The sequence below is a fragment of the Cyclopterus lumpus genome, chromosome 8 (genome assembly GCF_009769545.1).
Source record: "Cyclopterus lumpus isolate fCycLum1 chromosome 8, fCycLum1.pri, whole genome shotgun sequence".
Lineage (NCBI taxonomy): Eukaryota > Metazoa > Chordata > Actinopteri > Perciformes > Cyclopteridae > Cyclopterus > Cyclopterus lumpus.
In genome coordinates, this window is record NC_046973.1 from 14925612 (window position 1) to 14946509 (window position 20898).

Sequence of the window (20898 nt, forward strand, 5' to 3'; positions counted from 1 at the left end):
GCTGCAGCATTCCCAAAAACGATCATATCGGACGCACACTGTATGTAAGAAACCAAAAACACAACATATCAGCCTTCCTTGAGTCAACACCTTTGCTCCACGTAGTGAAATACTAAGGCTAATATTTATACTACTTTGACTGTAGGCTACTCGCCGATTTGTTGGGTAAAATGTAATCATATTGAAAGGTAATAAAATATACAAAAGTAATAAACATGACGTCATGATTATACACATGATGTACACAAGAAAGTATGTTAGAAATTATCTTGATTTAACCTTTTCCTTCTATTTGAGAATTGTTTTGTTCTTTGTAGTGTTTAGGTTTGTGTGTGTGCGTGTGTGTGTGTGTGTGTGTGTGTGTGTGTGTGTGTGTGTGTGTGTGTGTGTGTGTGTGGGTGGGTGGGGTGGTGCGAGTAAAATCTGATTGGAGGTGAAATGTGTAATGCTGATTGAAAGTGTGTGTGCGTGTGTGTGTGTGTGTGTGTGTGTGTGTGTGTGTGTTGCTATGTTTGATGTCACAGAATGAAAAGACTTCACAAATAACATGATTTCAACCGCATCAGCCCGAGGCAACAGAAATAGAAAACAGATCGCCCACATGTCCTTAAAATCATTCTTTCGGTCCAATGTTTCTGATGACGACATGTTTGTTGCAGGTACAAGCAGGTTATTTTCAGCACGCGCCTTTGGAGGGAGGGGGGCGTGGCGGTAACTATCTACATTAATCATCCCTGAGCAGAGCTGGAGCTGACCCAGAAAATAAAGTGACATTTTCCCCTCATGAGCTCACTCTGCAGAAACTTCAACTCTCGCGGTGCTTTGCGTGTTCACGCTCCATCTTTCTCCATGAAAAAAAAAAAAAAAAGAGAAAGAAAGCGAGGACTCGCATCACAGGCTCAGTTGACGCGGCGCTGGGAGCTCGCGGGCACAACAGAAAGAGGTAAGGATGTCTTTAAAAAAAATTTTTTTATTAACTCGTCTTTGACATTATTAACAAGAAAATGTAGGAAGTAACGCAACACGTCGCTACTCTGGGGTAACAACGTGTTTGTGCACGCGCTGTTTTGCTTAATGCGGTGCGTTTGATACCGAGACGCCGCTGTCGTCCGGCTGCTGATCCCGTACATCGATGAAGCGGACGGGCTGAACGGAAGCCCCCCCCCCACCCCCCGGGTACTCTGCATTGTCTCCACGTACATTAGACTCACCGCTCACACGCGACGCTTTCACGAATCGAGCCACATGCCGAAAAAAGCCTTCGGAAGGAACAGTCCGTCCCCGCGGCGCGCTCCCCGTCAAAGGGTGCATTGTGTTCGGTCTGGCATCTGCCGGCGGCTGCTGCGGACCGCTGCGGGTCGGAGCCCAGCAGGCTGCTGTGGCGGTGACACGAACCCAGACGCGGACCGATGTGATTGTTTGTATCTTGCAGCGTGGCTTTTAAGTCACATTGAGACTTGTTGACGCTACGAGTGTAAAATATTCAAGTAAAAAAACATTTCCTTTTTATATCCCCAAATATCGAGCTAATGCTTCAAACTGCCGTCCACATAGATGCAGTAGCCACTGGTTGAGGAAGTGATCATCTATATTACTTTAATAACGTTTAAACTCCATCACAAGCATTTAAATTTCCCCTCGGTAAAGGTGTATTTAGCCTAAACATCTTAAGTAAAAGTGCTCGTTGCAGAAACGTGGCCCCAGTGTTGTCATAATACATTATTACTTATACTGTTATAGTTGGTCGAGGTGTCACTATTTTTTTTTTAATATACTGTAGTTAAGTATTTTTTTATTTAAACAAATCATGTACGTCTTTGCTGTTTAATTGCAGTAGTTTAAAGTTAAAGTTTAAACCCACAAAGTACCTCTAAATTGTAGTATAACTAGAGTACTTTCTCTCCCTACACTTATTTGAATACATTCCCTTTCCACATCCCATCAAGGACAGCACATTTGAACCTTGTATGCCTGATTTAATGTACTTTATAGGACAGCAGTCGATTTGTTGGTGTGCAGAGAGGAAGAGGAGTGTATTCCGCTGCCTCTGGAGAGGGGCGATGATGATTTTCCATGTCAATGGTGCCCTCTCAGCTCCAGGAAAGAGGAAATAATGTGAGGACTGCAGCAGGAGAGCGACACATTTAGGAGAGTGTCGCATTGAAAAAATGACGCCCTGCGACTTTTAAAACTGCACCGGAAAGGAGATGATGGACTTGAGATAAAGTGGAAATGAAGAAACATTGGTAGGAAAGACACAGGCCGTCTTTCTGCAGTTGTTTTTGTGCATTGCGTGAGCACAGTGAGCCTCACTGTCTTTGTATCTCCTTGGTTTGGTGTGTACACTGTTTGCCCTCTTTCAAAGGCTGCTAACATAGAGGCTTTTATTACTGCAGGGGTGCTCAGCATCACAGTGTGCCGATGCCGTACCGTGTGAAGCCGGGTATGGGTACAGCGGGATAGTTGTGCATTGCAAAAGTTATTACTTTTATGGTATGCAGAGCTCCCTGGCATGCACACATTTGACAACCGCTTGTGATTTTACTGCTGGGGAGTGGGAGTTAAGTCAACGGAGAGGTGAAGGAGAAATGCAGTTAAAGAAATAGAAGCCAATAAACTGTCAGACTTATTGCTCTTGTTTTTAGGCTCTTTTTTTCCTCTTTTTTCCCCTCTTTTTCCATTTAATAAAACAACAACACAAGAATACCTCGCTCACATAAAATCTTTAATTTTTGACTTACCTGTATGCTTTTGTAAGTGTGAAACTACCTATAGATGCTTGAATAGGGAAAAAATGAGAAGCACAAGCAATTTGATTTAGCAACCCTTAAAAGTGTTACCTGTTACAGCCGTAATCTTTTAATATACTTAATGTGTAACTTGGTTTGCTATTTGTTCTCCATTTTCTGAGAGCTTATCTGTGCGTCAAAGATTCTTCTTCTTCCTTTGTGCAAAGTTACAAAACAAAATCCCATCTAAAAGGAATCGTGTCTGGTTTTTGGCGTCAAAATGCTCACCAGCGAGGAGACCAGCAAGCACATAGGTGTTTATTTACCTGTGAGAGAGGCTGAATAGCTAACGTGGTGGTTGTCTGTGTGCAGGGCCCTGAAGGCATGGAGCAGAGGGTCCGCTCCTGAAGAGCACCTTTCTGCAGCACGGCGGCATCACGATGAGCCCACCATCCTCTGCTTCTGTCGCCATCTACCTACCGACCTATCTATCGCCATGGTGAGAGAGAGCGCTCCTGGACCTTGACTCTGTTGCCATGGTGACCCTGTAGTGAGCACCCTATGACTCCAATCTGTGAACCGGTGATCATATTAAAAGACCCAGGTAACTTTTCCAATATGCTGCCATGGTGACGCTGTAGAGACTCCCTTTAAAGTCAGAGTCAGTTGCTATGGTGATCCTGTAGCAAGCAACAGTCACTATGGGAACGTCCAGGATGTTCCGTGTCTTTGTGGTCCTGGGCTCGGCCTTCATGATCCTTCTGATCATCATTTACTGGGACGACGTCGGAGCCTCCCATCTGTATTTGCACACTCCCGTCTCGCCGGGCCCCAAAATCCCACATCCGCCGCCGCCTCCTCCTCATCGGCCTCAAACCTCCAGGACCCCGTCCTTCCTGTCAGACATTGACGCTTTCGTGAACCAGTTCTTAGAGCCGGGAACTGGTGAGCCCACAGACCTCGCCCCCTCCGACGCAAGCAACCAATCGGAGAAAGCAGAGGAACGGTATGTGCCGCGGCGGGAGTGGAAGATCCACCTGACTCCAGTGGCAGCCGAGCTCCGTGAGAGACAGGTTACTCTCTGAAATTATTATCATCATTGTCTTTGTAGTATTAAATGTTTCACAGAGCAAGAAAAGCACAGATATAAATAATACGTGTGTACACACTGGGTTTGATTGACATCTCTCTGACCCCCACATAAAAGTATCCTTTACTTGTACAGGATGACAGTTTTTATCATTTTAATCGCTAATAATCGATGTGTCCGTGCTTTACCAAACGGTACAACCAGGAGCAGCGGCGCAGGTTACTCCAGGAGATGTGCGCCAATGACAGCGTGGTGTTTCCTGGCAAAAACCGCTCCTTTGATGACATCCCCAACAGGGAGCTGGATCACCTCATCGTGGACGACAGGCATGGAATCATCTACTGCTATGTTCCCAAGGTAAGCCAACACATTTGTTAGCGTTACGCTCGGTGTAAGTTAAAACCAAACGGATTGGTATGTTTTTGTCCAATCCATTCAACACACACACACACACACACACACACACACACACACACACACACACACACACACACACACACACACACACACACACACACACACACACAACTATCATTTATATTGAGTAGACTTCCACATGTGCTCCGCCTCCATAGGTAGCGTGCAGTAACTGGAAGCGCATCATGATAGTCCTCAGTGAAAGCCTGCTGCGGGACGGCATCCCCCAGAGAGACCCGCTGGCCATCCCCAGGGACCTGGTCCACAACAGCAGCATGCACTTTACCTTCAACAAGTTCTGGAAGCGATACGGCAAGTTTGCGAGGCACCTCATGAAGGTTTGTTCAAGTACTACACCGTGTATCGTCCATTACATGTGCTAGCTCTGATTCTCTCCCACACAAGGACATCCGTTTTGATTTGAGTGGAACTGTCATCTCTTTATGCCTGTTATTATTTGCGCTATTTAATATTTTCAATTGCCTCCATCTCAATAAATTGTCAATTGTGTGTCTGTGACGACAATATGTTTAATATCTGTTTTATTTATTTTTGAAGGTGAAGCTGAAGAAATACACCAAGTTTATTTTTGTGCGGGACCCCTTCGTGCGCCTCATCTCCGCCTACCGTAATAAATTTGAGCTGCGCAACGAGGACTTCTATCGGCGCTTCGCGCAGGTCATGCTGCGCCGCTACGCCAACCAGCCGACACCCCCCGCCTCTGTGGACGAGGCGTTTGGCGTGGGCATCCATCCCTCCTTCTCCAACTTCGTCCAGTACCTCCTGGACCCTCAGACGGAGAAGGAGATGCCCTTTAATGAGCACTGGCGGCAGGTGTATCGGCTTTGCCACCCATGCCAGATTCAGTACGACTTTGTGGGCCACCTGGAGTCGGCGGAGGAGGACGCCGAACACCTTCTGCGCCAGCTGCGGGTGGACAACGTGGTGGAGTTCCCCACCTCCCACAGGAACCTCACAGCCAGCAGCTGGGAGTCCGATTGGTTCAGCACAGTGTCGGCCGAGGCTCGGAGAGAACTCTACAAGCTGTACGAACCGGACTTCAGGCTCTTTGGCTACGACAAACCAGACTCGATCCTCAATGAGTGACACACACACACACACACACACACACACGTTCTTTTTGACACCTCCGCTCATTCTGGGGTTTGCAGCTGTATCATCGAGGTGTGTGTTTGTTTGTTTGTGTGTGTGTGTGTGTGTGTGTGTGTCCTTGTGTGTGTCCTTGTGTGTGTCCTCGCTGCTCAAAAGAAGCACACTAATGAGGTGAATCCAGGTTAATAGCCATTACCAACTGTTGTTTTCCTTTACAAATCACAAAGATAACGAGAAGCACACAAGCCGGTTGAGACGGTTGACGTGCCGATTGTGCAAACGGCGCGTGTCCCGAACACGTTGTGCGTTCAATGTGCGCCTCAACCCAGAACTCCACTCCAAGAGTCGAGCACCCCCTCCGACGTTGATGTCACGCCACGGCCGTCGCTCGCGATGTCACGGTTGAGCTGTGACGTACCGTGACGATCACACTTACGGGCTTCGTAGCGGGACGGCGAAGCTGACGTCACCATACCCTGCGTTTGTGTTGTCACGGAAACCCTTTTGGTCGTGACACGGATGCAATGTACAGGGAAATGTGGGCGACGAGCGGAAAAAAAACAAGGTGTTACTAGATTAGTTTTTAGAGTGCTAGTGGTCATATAATTTATTTCACGTTGTAAGTGCAATGTTTAGGTGGAGGATGGAAGAGATTTTTTTTAATGTATGTTTAAAAAAAGACATACTAACGACAGCTATCGACATTAGAGGAAGGTAGAATTCCTTGATACCTCACACACGGATTAAGCCGACGGATTCATACTTGCACCGCCTTCACGGACGGACCCGACCGCTTCTTCAAGCCTGTGCATTAGGTCACATTAGTAGAAAACAAATCAGACGACACGTCATCAGCGTGCTTTCTTTAGTCCGCATCATCTCATCACAGAGAAAGCACAGCGGCCGTGCGACCAGCTTTTTCTCGTCTCGTCTCCGAGGCGTCAAACTGGAGCTTCTACATTCTATTTTTTTTTCATTTCATCTCAGCTGGATGCACGGAGGTGAGCCTCTGAGCCTCTTTAACAGCTTTCCAAAAGGGAACGTTATCTTCTACCCGCTCGTTGTGTTATTGTGGTATCGTCCGCATTTGATCGCACGCAAACTGCCATTTGGCCTACATTGGGTAACCCTGGAGACTGCAGCACGGTGGGTTCACGGGCATCTTGGAGTTAAGGAGCTGTGCACATAATGTGATTTATTTTTTGTTGAGCATTTGCAGCGAGGATCCAACACTCCACAAGTTGGGTCGATGCAAGATGAGTCGGGATCAATGGCGATCGGAGCGTGTGAGAGGGAAGATAAGACAGTGCCTTTTGGTTGCAAAAGTTTACACAGCAAAAAGTATTTTTGTAGAAGGACTTAATTTTTACTTTGAACTCAATGCAGTGAGAACTATATGAAGCCACAAGGTGTATTTGACATACTGGGGGCCTTGTTTATCTTGCGGGGTTATTCTTGTGAAAGAATAGGAAGAACTGTCGTCATGGGAATTTGTACAATTTAAGATCCTGTGAGGACTCTCTCTGTGCGCTCGTTGTCCAGTGGATTGCTTTCTTTGTGTCTCATTTTAAAGCGGGATCCTCAATGAGACACACACTCTGGTTTGTGTGATTATTCTGCAAGTCACTCGGCTGTATTATGTTCACACGATTGACTCATTGTTGTCTCACTGCCTTCTGGTTTATTTGTTTTGGGGCATTTGTGACTCCTGAATGACTTTGTTCAATCAGTTCTGGATCGGATTGGAATTTATTTAGAACCAGTGACTGGTTTTCCCAAAAGTCTGCGGTTGTCTTGCGGTGCGTTGTTTCTACGTAGGTTTAAATATTCACACAGAAAAGCAGATCAATGCAAGGCACAACAACAGAAAAGAAAACGCACCCAGTCATCACACACTCTCACCTCACCAGTGTTTGAATTGTCAGGTTTTTATATCTCTTTTTGTATTTTTGTTATGCTCTTTCGTGGTATTTTCTTGTTTTATGGTCCTGATGTCGAACAGAATTTTTGCTCTGGGCTGTATTTTCTGTAAAAGTGCAAACGGCAACACCGTAAAATGGAATCATTTTGTAAGGGAAAAGAAAACGGCTTATTTATTAGCAGAATAAAAACTGAACACATGCTGCTTTTGTAATGGGGGAAAATGGATCTTTATGAAGATTGGTTTGACTGGTGGCATGTTTTCTTTTGTTTTTTGTCCCACAGTGACCTGACGCTTCAACAGCATGGATGCTGTTAAACTGCTTCAAGGTCTGTTGAAGCTGCAGTTTCCATAGCTTATTTTGACCTCAAGCCAAATCCTACAATTGGTGTCACGGACCCCAACAAAAAAAACTAGATCTATTTTTGTGATTAATGTTTTTGTTTAATGTGTATTAAAGTCACAAAATACTTTTCTGTCTGATAAACTTGTTCCCTCTCTCATTGTTTTGGGGAAAATGCGAAGTGTTTCTTCCCTTTCATTATCAGTGTTATGGCGTCATCAAGAGAAATAAAGGTCGTGGGGCATGATGGAATACGTGTTGGTCTCTCTTTGAATTTCTACCTACAGCGTTACATTATGTAATATCCAAAATACATTTCATATGACATAATATTGGCACGAGGATGTCCCTTAAAATAATTAGTTATATTAGGTGTCAAAATACATCACAATTGAACTTATTTTATAACTAGACCCCAATTAAAAAAAATATTTTAGATGTTGTTGTGTTTGTTGCTATATGGACTCACGAGTCTGAAATAAAAGATATCTATCTCAACACAATAGTCCCTTTGTGGAGTGAGGATGGACTCGACAGCCTCATGGGAAATGGAGGAGGAGAATATCCCTTATCAGTGCAACAGGAAAGGAAGACTACACCCACAACAAATGTGAACAGGAAACATTTCCTTTTTTATCATGCCTGAAACGTTACCATGGCAACCTTCCACGCGCATACCGTGTTCACGACACCTTCATGACAGCATATGTGTACAACATGGACAGCCGTCATCAGACACCTGATAGGATCAAAGAGAACTATATGGACAACGCTTAAGATACGACTCAAAAGCACATCATGGGGGGGGGGGGGGGGGACAGTTAATTACTAAACCACTTTCCATGGCATCCTCTAGGTGTCGCTGTGTACTTTTTTTTTTACTATCAAAACCTTCATTACAAGACCTTTTGGAGACAGTTTAGACAAGATGTGATCATGGGTCTGATCACTCACTGGCTTCCCACCAACCTACGTCTCCACAAGCATTTGTAGTGGTGGGCGAAGGTGCGAGCCTGGATGAATCTTATGGACCTTCAATTCAGGCCGGACTTGTACAAACGTGTATCCCAAACTACCAGTTAATGATAGTAAGCAATGATGATTACAGTCAATTAAAACCCATTAGACACACTGAAAAGCTGAGTGAATGGCAGAGAAACAGCATCGGATCGCATCATCAGAGATGGTGTTAACAGCAATGTTGAGCCTTCACATGAACAGAAACACGCCGTTTTGCCTGTTTTATTTATTTGAAAGTTTTTACTCAATGTGGGGTTGACATGAGAGCACTTCAAACTATCCCTTCAGTGGTCAAAGGGAGGAACTGCATTCAATTTGTGGATAATACACATTGTTAATATCGATATGAACATTATTATTAAAACCATGTACAAACAGAGCACATTAGTGTAATTATTAGGAGTATTATACAATTGGAAAAGCTGCATTAATGCTTTTATAGTAGTCATGTTAGTACCAACGTTAATAATAAATGTATTAATTGCAGGTATTTGTCAGTTTAATATAATTAACCTTTGACTTGTCAGAGTACCCATTACTGCTTTATGTTGCAGTTGGGCCTCCAGTTTATCTTCATTCACATCATACTATAATAAAAAGGGAGGGAGACTTTAAAAGCACAACATAGTTCAGTCAATAAAAAAGAAGTCCAAATTAATCCAATACATATTTCTGGGACAGTTAGCACCATGTTTTAGCACCGCACACCAAACTCAGCAACAGTCCACATTATTAACTCACGAAGGGAAGTTTTCTGACCATAGCCGATTACATAAACCGCTTCTTAGTTTCTTCATTACCGAGAATAATGAATATTCTGGACATTCTGTCATAGTAAACATATTGCAAATTATGCACGACAAACCATGTCTTAACTTGTATTAAAATCAATAATTTCAATGCTCAGTGAGTTTAATCAATCAAAATAATACTTGCTATGCTGAGCTAAGCTGGTTACCAAGAGATGTGAGTGGTATCAATCTCCTCGTCTAACTCTCGGCAAGAAAAGAAACAAATATAAATCCAAAATGTTGAACTGTTCCATTTTCTACCTGGTTGGACGATTGTCTTCAGTTTGTTTCTTCACGTTTTCTCAAAGAGGTATTGCTTATTGGAGCTTATTGGAGCAAGCTGAAGCGCTTTAAAAAAAAATCTAAATATAGAAACAATTTGACATTGAAGCGCATTCTGCTGCCATGCCAGTTCCCCACAGCTCCACAGTCTCATCCTCGGCCTGGCCGTCCCTCTCTCGTCAGTTCCCCTCTTGGCTTCCTTTGATGAGGTATCCATTGAAAGTGATGTAGAGGTCCACATCGTCACTGTAAATGGCGTTCTCTCTCTCCCTCTTGTACAGACGGATCCACACCTCGTCCTTCGGCTCCAGCTGCAGCATCAGGCTCTGGCTCTGCATGATGGAGCGGTCGCCGGGCTGGGCGTACACGATGGCCTGCTCGGTGTCGTTGTGCATGATGTGCAGATACGTCTCTTTGAAGTTCCACGTGTGGATGTTGACGTTGAAGAAGTAGATCCCCGGGACTCGGCAGAGGAATTTCCCATCGAACATGTTGAAGTGGTCGTCGAGGTTGACGAAGACGGTGTCGAACACGAGCGCCTGGTAGGACTCCAGGCTGTGGAGGGATTTGCGACGTCCCACGGAGAAGGCAGAGTACTGGACTTTGCAGGGGTCTCCCGGGTGACCTGCCTGGCCCTTGGAGCCCTTTGAGCCTGTGAGACCTCTGGAGCCTGAAGGGCCTTCTTGTCCAGCTTTACCTGGAGTTCCTCTGTCGCCACGTTCACCTTTGTCACCTGCACAGAGGGATGTCAGTCATACTAATGGTAGAAACCACAGTTCCTTCCCTTGTTTAGTTCAATTTGAGATAAACATGTCTAGAAAAGGAAGTGAGTCCACTAAATTCCACTTAAAGAGCTACTTTGACTACCTCACTACCGCCCAGAAATCTTCTGAAAGCTCCCTCTGTCAATCAGCACATGTGAGCTTTTAAAGCCCGCCCATGGATACATACCTTTGAGGATGGTCATGTTGATGTAGGTGTGGACCTCTGGCACAAGGTTGAACCCTGCTGGAGGAGGCGGGGCTCCGCTGCCCTCTGCTGGCTCCAGGTCATCACAGCAGTGCCTGCAGAGGACAAGACGGCCTTTTGGGGGCCCCGGGGCCACCAGGGAGCTCAGGGACAGAAGTGTGAGGACACCCAACATAGCTGTGCCTCCAGACAGAACAGAGGAGAACGTCAGAGGTTTAGAAGCTTTCTGCTGGTGGATCTGCACTGAGGTCCGCCAGATGTTTGATTTTTGACAATGCAAACATGCAGATGTTGAGCATGGTTTAGCAGTATAATGGGAACCATGTTTACCATCTAGGTTTAGTTAGCATGCTGACATGTAGCTCGAAAACACACAGAGCAGCTGAAGCTGATGTGCTCTTAGTTCTGGAGATATTAGGTCATAAAGCAACGCACTGGGCAGAATGAGATTTTGACCTGACGATGACACTTGGATGAAGAGTGAAGTGATCAAGTCATTATGATTCATCATCTGGGGACATGAATGTCTATAAATAATGGCTGCGATAGATGTCATATGACACACTAAAGCACATCATGATGGAGCTAGAGGAAAAGTCTGAGAATGACCAAAATCATCAGGTTTAATCTTCTGGGGACCATCAATGTCTGTACAAAATCTCATAACAAATCATCCATGTTAAGAGTTACTTCAGTATGAATATCGTGGACCGACCGACCGACGTCGCCATCCAGGTCCATGCCTGAGCTGGGGCTTGAACAGTGAATTGAGCTGGGACAGAGCTTTCAAATGCCTTTGGTTCACAGATGTTCCGTGGTTTTGGTGTAGAATGTGGAGGTCAAAAGGTCTGAATACTGTATGAGGCGAGACAAAACCACGGAGAGCTTTAAAAGCAATTAAAGTCTGATTTTGATTGATTGTCGATCAAACACAACCGCAAGATTTAGTTCACTGAATAAGAATCATGCAGAGGTTTGCCTTTTGAATACATTTGAGCAATTTAGGAGAAAATAAAAGAACCCATAAGTTCATGTTTTGACTAGTACACGTGTACTAGTCAAAACATCAGTTGTTCAGCAGCTGCTCACGAAATAAAACATAATGTGTGCTGGATGTCGATCCCAGAGTGTGGAAAAGAGAAAGAGGAATCTTCAACCCTGAGCCAGAAAAAACATTTGTCAACTCGAAGAGAAACAGGAGTCGGGAATTGAGGGGAAAAAAACTGATTAATGGGGCGTTCGCACCATTACAACAAAAAAGCACATATCTTTATGAGTTGACCATCCATCACGGTGGCATTCGAAGATGCCGTGAGAGATTAGCGCTCTCGTACATCCACAGAGCTGACGAGAGGTCAGAATCCAAATCCCAAAAGTAAAGAAAATGTCAAAACACTAAATAATGGCACCGGGCACGGCTACAAGGATCATAAATCACATGAAAAATGAACCCGCCGGCAGCCCATAGTTCCTTTTAGCTCAGGAAAGGGTGACTCATCACAACGGCTTGTTTTATCCAGACAAAGTCAGTGGCGTGGCTTTCCTCATAGCGCCAAGCTGAGGAGTATTCAATGGAAAAGTGATGGCTGTCTGCCAGTGATCAGCCAGTTCTTGTGTACTGTAAGTAGAACAGTGTGTGCTGCGGTGTTTATACTGGGCAGCTGCATCCATACTGACTATGGACAAGAAGAACTCAAGGAAAAGGCCACAAACAAACATCAAAGTAACAAGTGTTCAAAGATGTCATCGTCAACTCATACCAATTCTAAAAGTGGAACAAAGTGCATTTCTGCTCTTTTACAGTGACTTACCAGTTTATTAGGTACATAAGTACACTCCAACCCAATCCAAATCTTTGTCTTTATCTTTCAGAATGTTTTTCAATACTCAGAGATCCGTCAGAGATCCGTCAGTCATTTGGAAGATGGAGGAAATCACAAACAAACAAAATGCCCACAAAGAGACTCAAAACAACTACAAAGAGACTCAAAACAACTACACAGAGAAAGAGACTCAAAACAACTACAAAGAGACTCAAAATGGACTGAAACAGACTCAAAATGCCTATAAAGAGACTCAAAACAACTAGAAAGAGACTCAAAACAATGGGCATAAAGAGATTTAAAATGCTCACTCAAAATGCTGTGCTAATGCACAGAAAGAGACTAAAAATGCCCACGAAGAGACTCAAAATGCACAGAAAAAGACACAAAAAAGACAGAAACAGACTCAAAATGCACAGAAAGAGATTAAAAAGTGTCACAAAAAGATGCAAAATGACACTGAAAAGTTGTAGGACGCTGCCTCATGGAACCCGTGTGCAAAAATAGATATTCTAATAGGTCGAATCTATATGTGTTTTATTAGAACAAATATTGTATAGAGTGTCAGTTTTGGGGAAATTTTGACAGCCCCAGGATGCGAGTAGGGGCCCAGAGAGGGTGCCTAACAAGAACAAAGAGATACAAAGAGACAACATGACAACAGAGACACATAAAACAACCGAGTGGAGACACAGAGACAACACACCGTCCACATTTAACACATCACTCACACTGCTGTGTCTCTGTTTGTATTCCTACAGCTGCATAGTGCACTTTCCATCCAACATTAATATTGTTGGTCCTAATGGTGTTTTATCTGCTGTGAGTCATGTTTGCAGTGGAGCTCTGATGCTCGTGAGGGTTTCCAGACTGACCCACAGATTCAGGTTCACACACTCACCAGGATTAGGCATATTGCATAATAACATATTCTTGGAAACCTCGACTTGAAATGGAAATCTGTGCATAAAATACATCTACAAAAGGCTGGATTCTCATAAATGTAGAAACTAACTGCCTGGAAGCAGCTGCTGCCTCTTTAATTTCTCTCAGTTTTAATTGTAAAGTCCATATTCAGGTAGTACACAAGCGTGGACATCAGAGGTGGAATCCACGTGCACATTTCACGCTTTGCGACACGCTGTGGGGGAAAAAAAAAAACACAAGAAGCCCCTCTCCGTGGTCTCGTGCAGCCCGGCTCGTGCGCGAGACGGACGCGCCACGCACAGAAGAGTCTCATCGTTAAATCCCGACAACGTTCCCAGTCAGCGCTCGTGCGCACGACTGACAGCTGAGATGGTTAATCTGAATGGATCTCACCTCGATCACGTCTCTGCAGCCGCTTCAGTCCGCCGGGGAGACAACAGCCCTCTCTCTCTCTCTCTCTCTCTCTCTCTCTCTCTCTCTCTCTCTCTCTCTCTCTCTCTCTCTCTCTCTCCCTGTTTGAGATGGGCCCTATAGATCCCTCCTAGTTTTATGCAGACTAAGGCTAAGTGTCTGCCCATTTAGCCTGGATCTGACAGTAACATCTGGGGTAAGATAGTTACAGCCTGTTAAAGATGACCCGGTGACCTTGGACTGAAGATAGAAAACGGATGCTGCTGTTAAAGGTGATGCGTTTGTATGGTGTGTGTGTGTGTGTGTGTGTGTGTGTGTGTGTGTGTGTGTGTGTGTGTGTGTGTGTGTGTATGTGTGTGGTTACCTTGACTGGATAATGCCATCAGACACTCGAGACCACCCTCCAGGGTTTAATAACACAGTCTCTAAACTCCTGGTTGTTCCCCCTGGGACTGCATTTCCTGTGTGCTGAATTCCTCCATTCCTCCCTATCTGCTGCAGCTGCAAAGAGAGAGAGGAGGGGAAATACCTGAAATAAGACTAATGCTTGAGGTTTGATTTGGAGAGAGATGCAGTGAAATGTGATCAGAGTACAAAGGGTGCACTGAGAGAGAAAGTTAGGAACAGAAACTCCAGTTCAAGAGATGCAAAGCATGAGAGGGGGATTCCCTGGGCCTCAAGGGTGTGTGTGTGTGTGTGTGTGTGAGTGCGTGTGTGTGTGCGTGTGTCCGTGTGTGTGTGTGTGTGCGTGTGTGCATCATCTGATCAAATAAACAATACACCGTGTCACAGTCACACATTCAATTCAATTCAGTTTATTTTGTATAGCCCAATATCACAAATTACAAATTTGACTCAGAGGGCTTTACAATCTGTACAAATACGACATCCCTGTCCCAGGACTTCACATCGAATCAGGAAAAACTCCCCCCCCAAAAAAACTGTCACAGGGAAAAAAGGGAAGAAACCTTCAGGAGAGCAACAGAGGAGGATCCCTCTCCCCGGATGGACAGAAGCAATATATGTCATGTGTACAGAATGAACAGCATTACAGAGTTACAAGACATTCAATGAACCTCCACAATCCATGAAACAGAAGGAGGTAGAGAGAAGGAGGGGCGGGGCGATCAGCAGGGTCAAGGCAGGAGGCCGGCTCACGAGACACATGCAGGGGTCTGGGCCGAATGTAGGCGGGGCCAAGTGGGGGTCAACCACCCTCGGGCGTTGCTATCGGCTAAGGCTGTGACTTCGCTGGTCAAAGGTCACCAAATTTGAACTTTGAGATGCGAAGATGCAAATGCGAATTTGCCACTGCCATTCTCATCTTAGTCTCGGAAAGAAAGCAAGTATAAGGGAATAATAACCCTGAATATATTATACACATAAACAGACCCAAATTGCAGAGGAGGTAACTCCATCCGTCTACTTTAGGACCCTGTGTTGCAGTGGTTTGCATAGAGAAGGCCGCCCTGTCAGAGGACGAGGGGAGGAAGAGGCCGACGCTGTGCACACGTGTAACATGAGCACAGCTGTTGAACATTACTGCCCGGGAGTCAAGCTTTCATGGGCTGTTCCGCACTTATATCAGAAGAACATTCCTCTGTTTTTTCCGGCTGACGCAAAGTATTAAGAGACTAGTCTGAAATCAGCTGACGCTATCTTTCTGCAAACCTTGACTATCGGTCGTCTTTTGGAATCAGACGCTCGTGCAGATCATAAGCCAGTCATCCTCCTGCGGTGTTCCTTCAGGTTGTGTTTTATTTGTCTTTTACCTCTCGTGGTTTTCTATCTATTTTATGAGCTCCGGCAGCATCACATCGACGTCTTTCCTCTCTCTGACCTCGGAGTGATGCAAAGTCCCACGTCCAGTCGCAGATATGTGCGCTTCCCTGTGCTGAGGAACCGTGGAGCCTTTTTGGGCCCCGAAGCAGAATCGTGTTCTCCACCCACCACGACCTCACCCCCAGTTTTCCCCTAAAAAGAGTTTGTGGCTCACTTAATTATGGGGCATTGCATTCAAAGTTGAAAACCAGATCCGGACTCAAATCTTAGACCTCAAAACATTCTTGTGGTTCTGCTCGGGGGAAAAATAAACTAAGAGGATGGCCAGTTGGTGTAATAAGCACACTGAATGAGTCCGAGAAATCTGATGCTCACATCACCAGCAGGAGAAGTGATTATGACTCATCCTCTGCACACACACATTTCATCATCATTTGGTACCTTGCAATGCATTAGATGAGAGTCTACGATAGCCGCGTAGATTGGGAAAGGCTACTGTCACAACTGACTTATAATAAGCTGATTGTTCCACGCGAACCTCCGAGGAGGTTGTGACTGCCGTGATCCTCTCCTCCCGATAAAGAGGGTGAAACACACAGTCACCCTCCATCCTGCTCCTTCACTCAGAGGACGAGTGGGGAAGAACGCAAACAAGCCTGCGGTTGTTTCAACAGAATTTACAAGGTACTTCTCATTCTCTCGTGTGATTGGCAGAGCAAGCAGAGGACATTTAAACAAGTCGAGACGACAACGCCTTCCAGCGGGACACGGACAGAATACTCAGCAGGTAAAGATAATATGCATTTAGTCGAAGGCACAGGGAATGAATGTGTAATGACAATGATGATTGAGAGTTTTATTTTCTATAGACAGGGCAGCAGTGACACGCAACCAAAAAAACCCCAGAGGAGGGGGAAGAGGAGGAGGACTCTCTGCTTCATTGTGGTTCAGTTTCGAGTGTCATATTCACACAGGAGACCCGTTAGATGGAAAAAGTCAGAGAAGTTATTTTCAAAAAAAGAGAAATGTGGACAGCTTAACCAGAGCTTTTAACCACGACTCAGGTACAGACTCTTATATGTTTATTATTCCCACAACCCAGTGGTGGGCCGTGCCACAGCTACAGGTTATTATTTGTTTTGTGTAAACACCTCACATTCACATAACACTGCAACATTTGACAAACTTGGTAAAGGCCAAACAATAGAAGCAACAGCAAAACAAATAAAGATGACAATTGTGAGAAACAAAATAAGAAAAACTAGTATCACAGGCTAAATGCAGATTTGAATAAATGGGTTTTAGGCGCTGTTTTGAAAGTGTCGAGTGACGGAGAATGTCTGAGGTGATGGGGGAGAACTGAATACATTTAGAAGGAAAATAAAGTACCTCAGAATTGTACACTAGTACTTGACTGCACTGCACAATTAATTTAAAAAAAAAAATTAATTGCATTGATCTTTTTTGCAGGCGTCACTGCTCCTCTGCACCCACTTTGTGTCTTTTAGATTTAAAGGGCTGAAAACAGAGGAAACGTCTCCATGTGGTTGTAGTGAAGCAGCACTAGATGGCGCTGAGACATCACACTGAACATCATCATCATCGTCATCATCACCATCATCACCATCACCATCACCAGTCTGCTCTCACTTTAATAACTATGTGGAGTAATTCAGTTATTGGCCAGACAGCAGCTCCTCTAGTTTATAACCAGCGGGGGAAGTTATGCACACTTACTTAAGAAGTGTTTCAGTACAATGTTGAGATATGTGCACTTTAATGGAGTATTTTAAAGTATTTTAAGTGTACATTTTAAAGGAATAAATGACCGTTCACTTACTTTATTTCCTTGAAGAAACCTTTTGTTTGTTTAGAATTCAAAACAAAAGTCCTGCTGAATTAAACATCTGTTTACGTACTTCTTCCCAAACACACTAAAATGTTAATATTTAAAACACGTTTTTTGCACTTAATAAACACACGTTACTAATATGTATCAGATCAAAATAATAACATTAAAGGGCTTCTGTACACTTTTTGTAAACAACATTATTACGGTATTGTTTGAACTGCTCTTAGTCTGGGTTCAGGGTCATTGAGCCACTCAAACTCCTCCACCACGACAAGGAAAAATACCCGTAACAGGAAAATCAAGTGCATTTATTTTTTTGCAGTTTCATATTTCATGTATTGTTTTAGAAATCCATTAATGTGAAAAACACTGACTTAAAACAGAGCTTTCTTTATTTTTGACCTTTTTTAGAGGATGAATCCTAATTATTTGGTGATCCCTGACCTCTCCTCTACCAGTCTTGTGTATAGAACAAATATTAAAAGATACAATTGCATTATTTATTAAACAAATGTCTGTTGAGATTCTTCAAAGAGGATAATAATAATAATAATAATAATAATCCATTTAATTTGTAGCGCCTTAAAAGGTACTCAAGGCACTTTACATGGTAAAGAAAAACAATAGAAGCAACATCAAAACAAAAAAAGATGACAATTGTGAGAAACTAAATTAAAAAAAACTAGTATCACGCAGATTTAAATGAATGGATTTTCAGTGACGGAGAATATCTAAGGTGATGGGTGAGAGATATAATGAAGACACCCCGCATGTCAAACTAAAGATCTGATTGGTTGAAGACTATGACAATCAACTTTTGAAGACTTTTTTTACATACCATACTATCACCTGTTATTAGATTTTTCTGGCGAAATAATTCCTTTTCAACATATAATATTTGTCTTTTTAGATTGTTTCCATCTATTTCAAGTGTACTATCATTTACTCTTTTAATGTATATGTTTACATATTATATAATAATACCTTTCATCAGACAAACTGTACTATAACTTTTTACAACTTTCTTTCTGAAATACCATACTACACATTTTATTTACACTTATATGACTTTTTTTTTACATCTTGCATGTTTTTTTGTAAACAAAAGGTGGCTCATAAGTGTACCTGGTACCAGAACACCTTAGGCCGGAGATCAATGATCGACTTTGTAATCGTATCATCTGATCTGCGGCCGTATGTCTTGGACACTCGGGTGAAGAGAGGAGCAGAGCTGTCAACTGATCACCACCTGGTGGTGAGTTGGATCAGATGTCGGGGGAGTCGGCTAGAAAGACCTGGCAAGCCCAAACGTGTAGTGAGGGTGAACTAGGAACGTCTGGCAGAGGATCCTGTCCGGGAGGTCTTCAACTCCCACCTCCGGAAGAACTTCTCACAAATCCCGAGGGAGGCTGGGGACATGGAATCCGAGTGGACCTTGTTCAAAGCCTCTGTTGTGGACGCGGCTACTCGGGGCTGTGGTCGGAAGGTCATCGGTGCCTGTCGTGGCGGCAACCCGAGAACCCGGTGGTGGACACCGGGGGTGAGGGAAGCCGTCAAACTGAAGAAGGAGGCCTTTCGGGCCTGGCTGGCCCAGGGGTCTCCTGAAGCAGCTGACGGGTACCGGCGGGCCAGAAGGGCTGCAGCTGCGATGGTCGCGGAGGCTAAAACTCGGGCATGGGAGGAGTTCGGGGAGGCCATGGAGAAGGACTTTCGGTTGGCCTCAAGGAAGTTCTGGCAAACCATCCGACGGCTCAGGAAGGGAAAGCAGGGTCTACCCCAGGCTGTTCTCAGCAGGGGGGGGGGAACTGCTGACCCGGACTGGGGACATCGTCGGGCGTCGCACTCGGCTGCAAATCGCCCCATTCACTGGGGCGTTTTGCAGCCGAGTGCGAAGCGGCAGGGATGAGAGTTAGCACCTCCAAATCTGAGGCCATGGTGCTCTGCCGGAAACCGGCGGATTGCTCCCTCCAGGTGGGGGCAAACTGCCTACCCAAAGCGAAGGAGTTCAAGTATCTCGGGGTCTTGTTCATGAGGGTAAGGTGGAGCGGAAGATCGACAGGCGGATCGGTGCGGCTGCAGCAGTAAAACAGGCGCTGTACCGGTCCGTCTTGGTGAAGAGGGAGCTGAGCCGGAAGGCAAAGCTCTCCATTTACTGGTCGGTCTACGTTCCAACCCTCACCTATGGTCACGAACTCTGGGTCGTGACCGAAAGAACGAGATCTCGGATACAAGCGGCCGAAATGAGCTTCCTCCGTAGGGTGGCCGGGCTCAGCCTTAGAGATAGGGTAAGGAGCTCGGACATCAGGGGGGAGCTTGGAGTCGAGTCGCTGCTCCTTCGTGTCGAAAGGAGTCAGCTGAGGTGGTTCGGGCATCTAGTCAGGATGCCTCCTGGACGCCTCCCATTAGAGGTTTTCCAGGCACGTCCAACTGGTAGGAGGCCCCGGGGAAGACCGAGGACACGCTGGAGGGATTATATCTCCCGGCTGGCCTTGGAACGCCTCGGGATCCCCCAGAATGAGCTGGAAAGTGCTGCGCGTGAGAGGGAGGCCTGGGTCGGCCTGCTGAGCCTGCTGCCACCGCGACCCGACCCCGGATAAGCGGCTGATAATGGATGGATGGATGGATGTTTTTTTGTATGTATTTCTTTGAAATTTCTTTGCCTTTTTAATGAATCTTTCAGACATACATGTGACCTTTTTCCAAACTCTATACTTTAACTATATGTATAGAGTATATTCTATGTACTATCTTTTAAAAAGTGTGACATTTCAGGCCATGAAAACGTTGTATTTGAAAGCATCTTAGCGGTAGTTTTATGCTATAAAATAAAGCCCTTTTGAGGATATTTTGCCCATAACTGTGTAAATATAACTGTTTTCATATTTACCCAAACTAAATATGGTATGCTTGCAATGTGTTATAATCTACTCAAGCTCTTTATTAACTCACATGTCGGCATTAACTCACAATGCATTCATGACAAAAGGTCAAACTTGTGTCGAACGCTGTGTCACAATAATCCAGAAAGATGCACAAAACAGAGAGATGCAACGCAAATTTCATTGCATAACTTTTCCATGTGGGTCAGCATAACGGGGCCACTAAAAAAAAAGACTATAAGCTCCAAGACACTCTGCAGCCACATGAAATTGCTCTATTAATGACAAACGTCGCTACCTTTGTGTGCAGTTCAGAGCAGTGAAGTGGCGTGACATCATTTGTGTGTATGAAGTATATCAGGCTAAGCTCTTGCGACCCGAAAAGAGGAGATGAAACGGATGAAAAGCAACATCTGTGGCCAAATATCGTATATGTATATTCTCTAGGAGGGGAACGGATGCCGCTGGTTCCATCAGAGTTAAATGTCAAACCACACTCTAATACACTTTCTCACACACACACACACACACCCAGGACCACCTGACAGG

At 44.7% G+C, this 20898-nt stretch overlaps 2 protein-coding genes across 6 annotated transcripts; one reads left to right on the forward strand and one right to left on the reverse strand.

Moving 5' to 3' along the window:
- Window positions 1–876: 876 nt before the first annotated feature.
- Window positions 877–7865, forward strand: LOC117735592 (carbohydrate sulfotransferase 12-like). 2 transcript variants are annotated; one of them, XM_034540291.1, is made up of 5 exons: window positions 877–943; window positions 3102–3802; window positions 4024–4176; window positions 4395–4574; window positions 4795–7865. In XM_034540291.1, exons 2-5 carry the CDS (start codon window positions 3431–3433, stop codon window positions 5341–5343), a joined length of 1254 nt encoding a protein of 417 aa, XP_034396182.1. In that variant the 5' UTR covers window positions 877–943; window positions 3102–3430; the 3' UTR covers window positions 5344–7865. The 2 variants fall into 2 exon arrangements, with proteins under 2 accessions (XP_034396182.1, XP_034396183.1); XM_034540292.1 differs by having other exon boundaries at window positions 4030–4176.
- Window positions 7866–8841: 976 nt separating this feature from the next.
- LOC117735006 (complement C1q tumor necrosis factor-related protein 6-like) lies at window positions 8842–14421 on the reverse strand. 4 transcript variants are annotated; one of them, XM_034539389.1, is made up of 3 exons: window positions 13819–14059; window positions 10658–10852; window positions 8842–10439 (listed from the first exon to the last, which is right to left on the reverse strand). In XM_034539389.1, the coding sequence occupies exons 2-3, from the start codon at window positions 10848–10850 to the stop codon at window positions 9886–9888; spliced, it is 747 nt and encodes a 248-aa protein (XP_034395280.1). In that variant the 5' UTR covers window positions 10851–10852; window positions 13819–14059; the 3' UTR covers window positions 8842–9885. The 4 variants fall into 4 exon arrangements, with proteins under 4 accessions (XP_034395280.1, XP_034395279.1, XP_034395278.1 ...); XM_034539388.1 differs by lacking the exon at window positions 13819–14059 and adding an exon at window positions 14201–14421 and having other exon boundaries at window positions 8893–10439; XM_034539387.1 differs by lacking the exon at window positions 13819–14059 and adding an exon at window positions 14201–14421 and having other exon boundaries at window positions 8893–10439; window positions 10658–10858.
- Window positions 14422–20898: the final 6477 nt, after the last annotated feature.

Bases quoted from the DNA above. Each gene is read 5' to 3' on its own strand.
- LOC117735006 (XM_034539387.1), bottom strand. The intron at 10,440-10,657 runs GTATGTATCCAT...CCCTCTGTGCAG, and splicing joins CAACATGACCATCCTCAAAG to GTGACAAAGGTGAACGTGGC.
- LOC117735592 (XM_034540291.1), top strand. From the start codon at position 3,431: ATGGGAACGTCCAGGATGTTCCGTGTCTTTGTGGTCCTGGGCTCGGCC. The intron at 4,177-4,394 runs GTAAGCCAACAC...CCGCCTCCATAG, and splicing joins TCTACTGCTATGTTCCCAAG to GTAGCGTGCAGTAACTGGAA. The intron at 4,575-4,794 runs GTTTGTTCAAGT...TTATTTTTGAAG, and splicing joins TTGCGAGGCACCTCATGAAG to GTGAAGCTGAAGAAATACAC.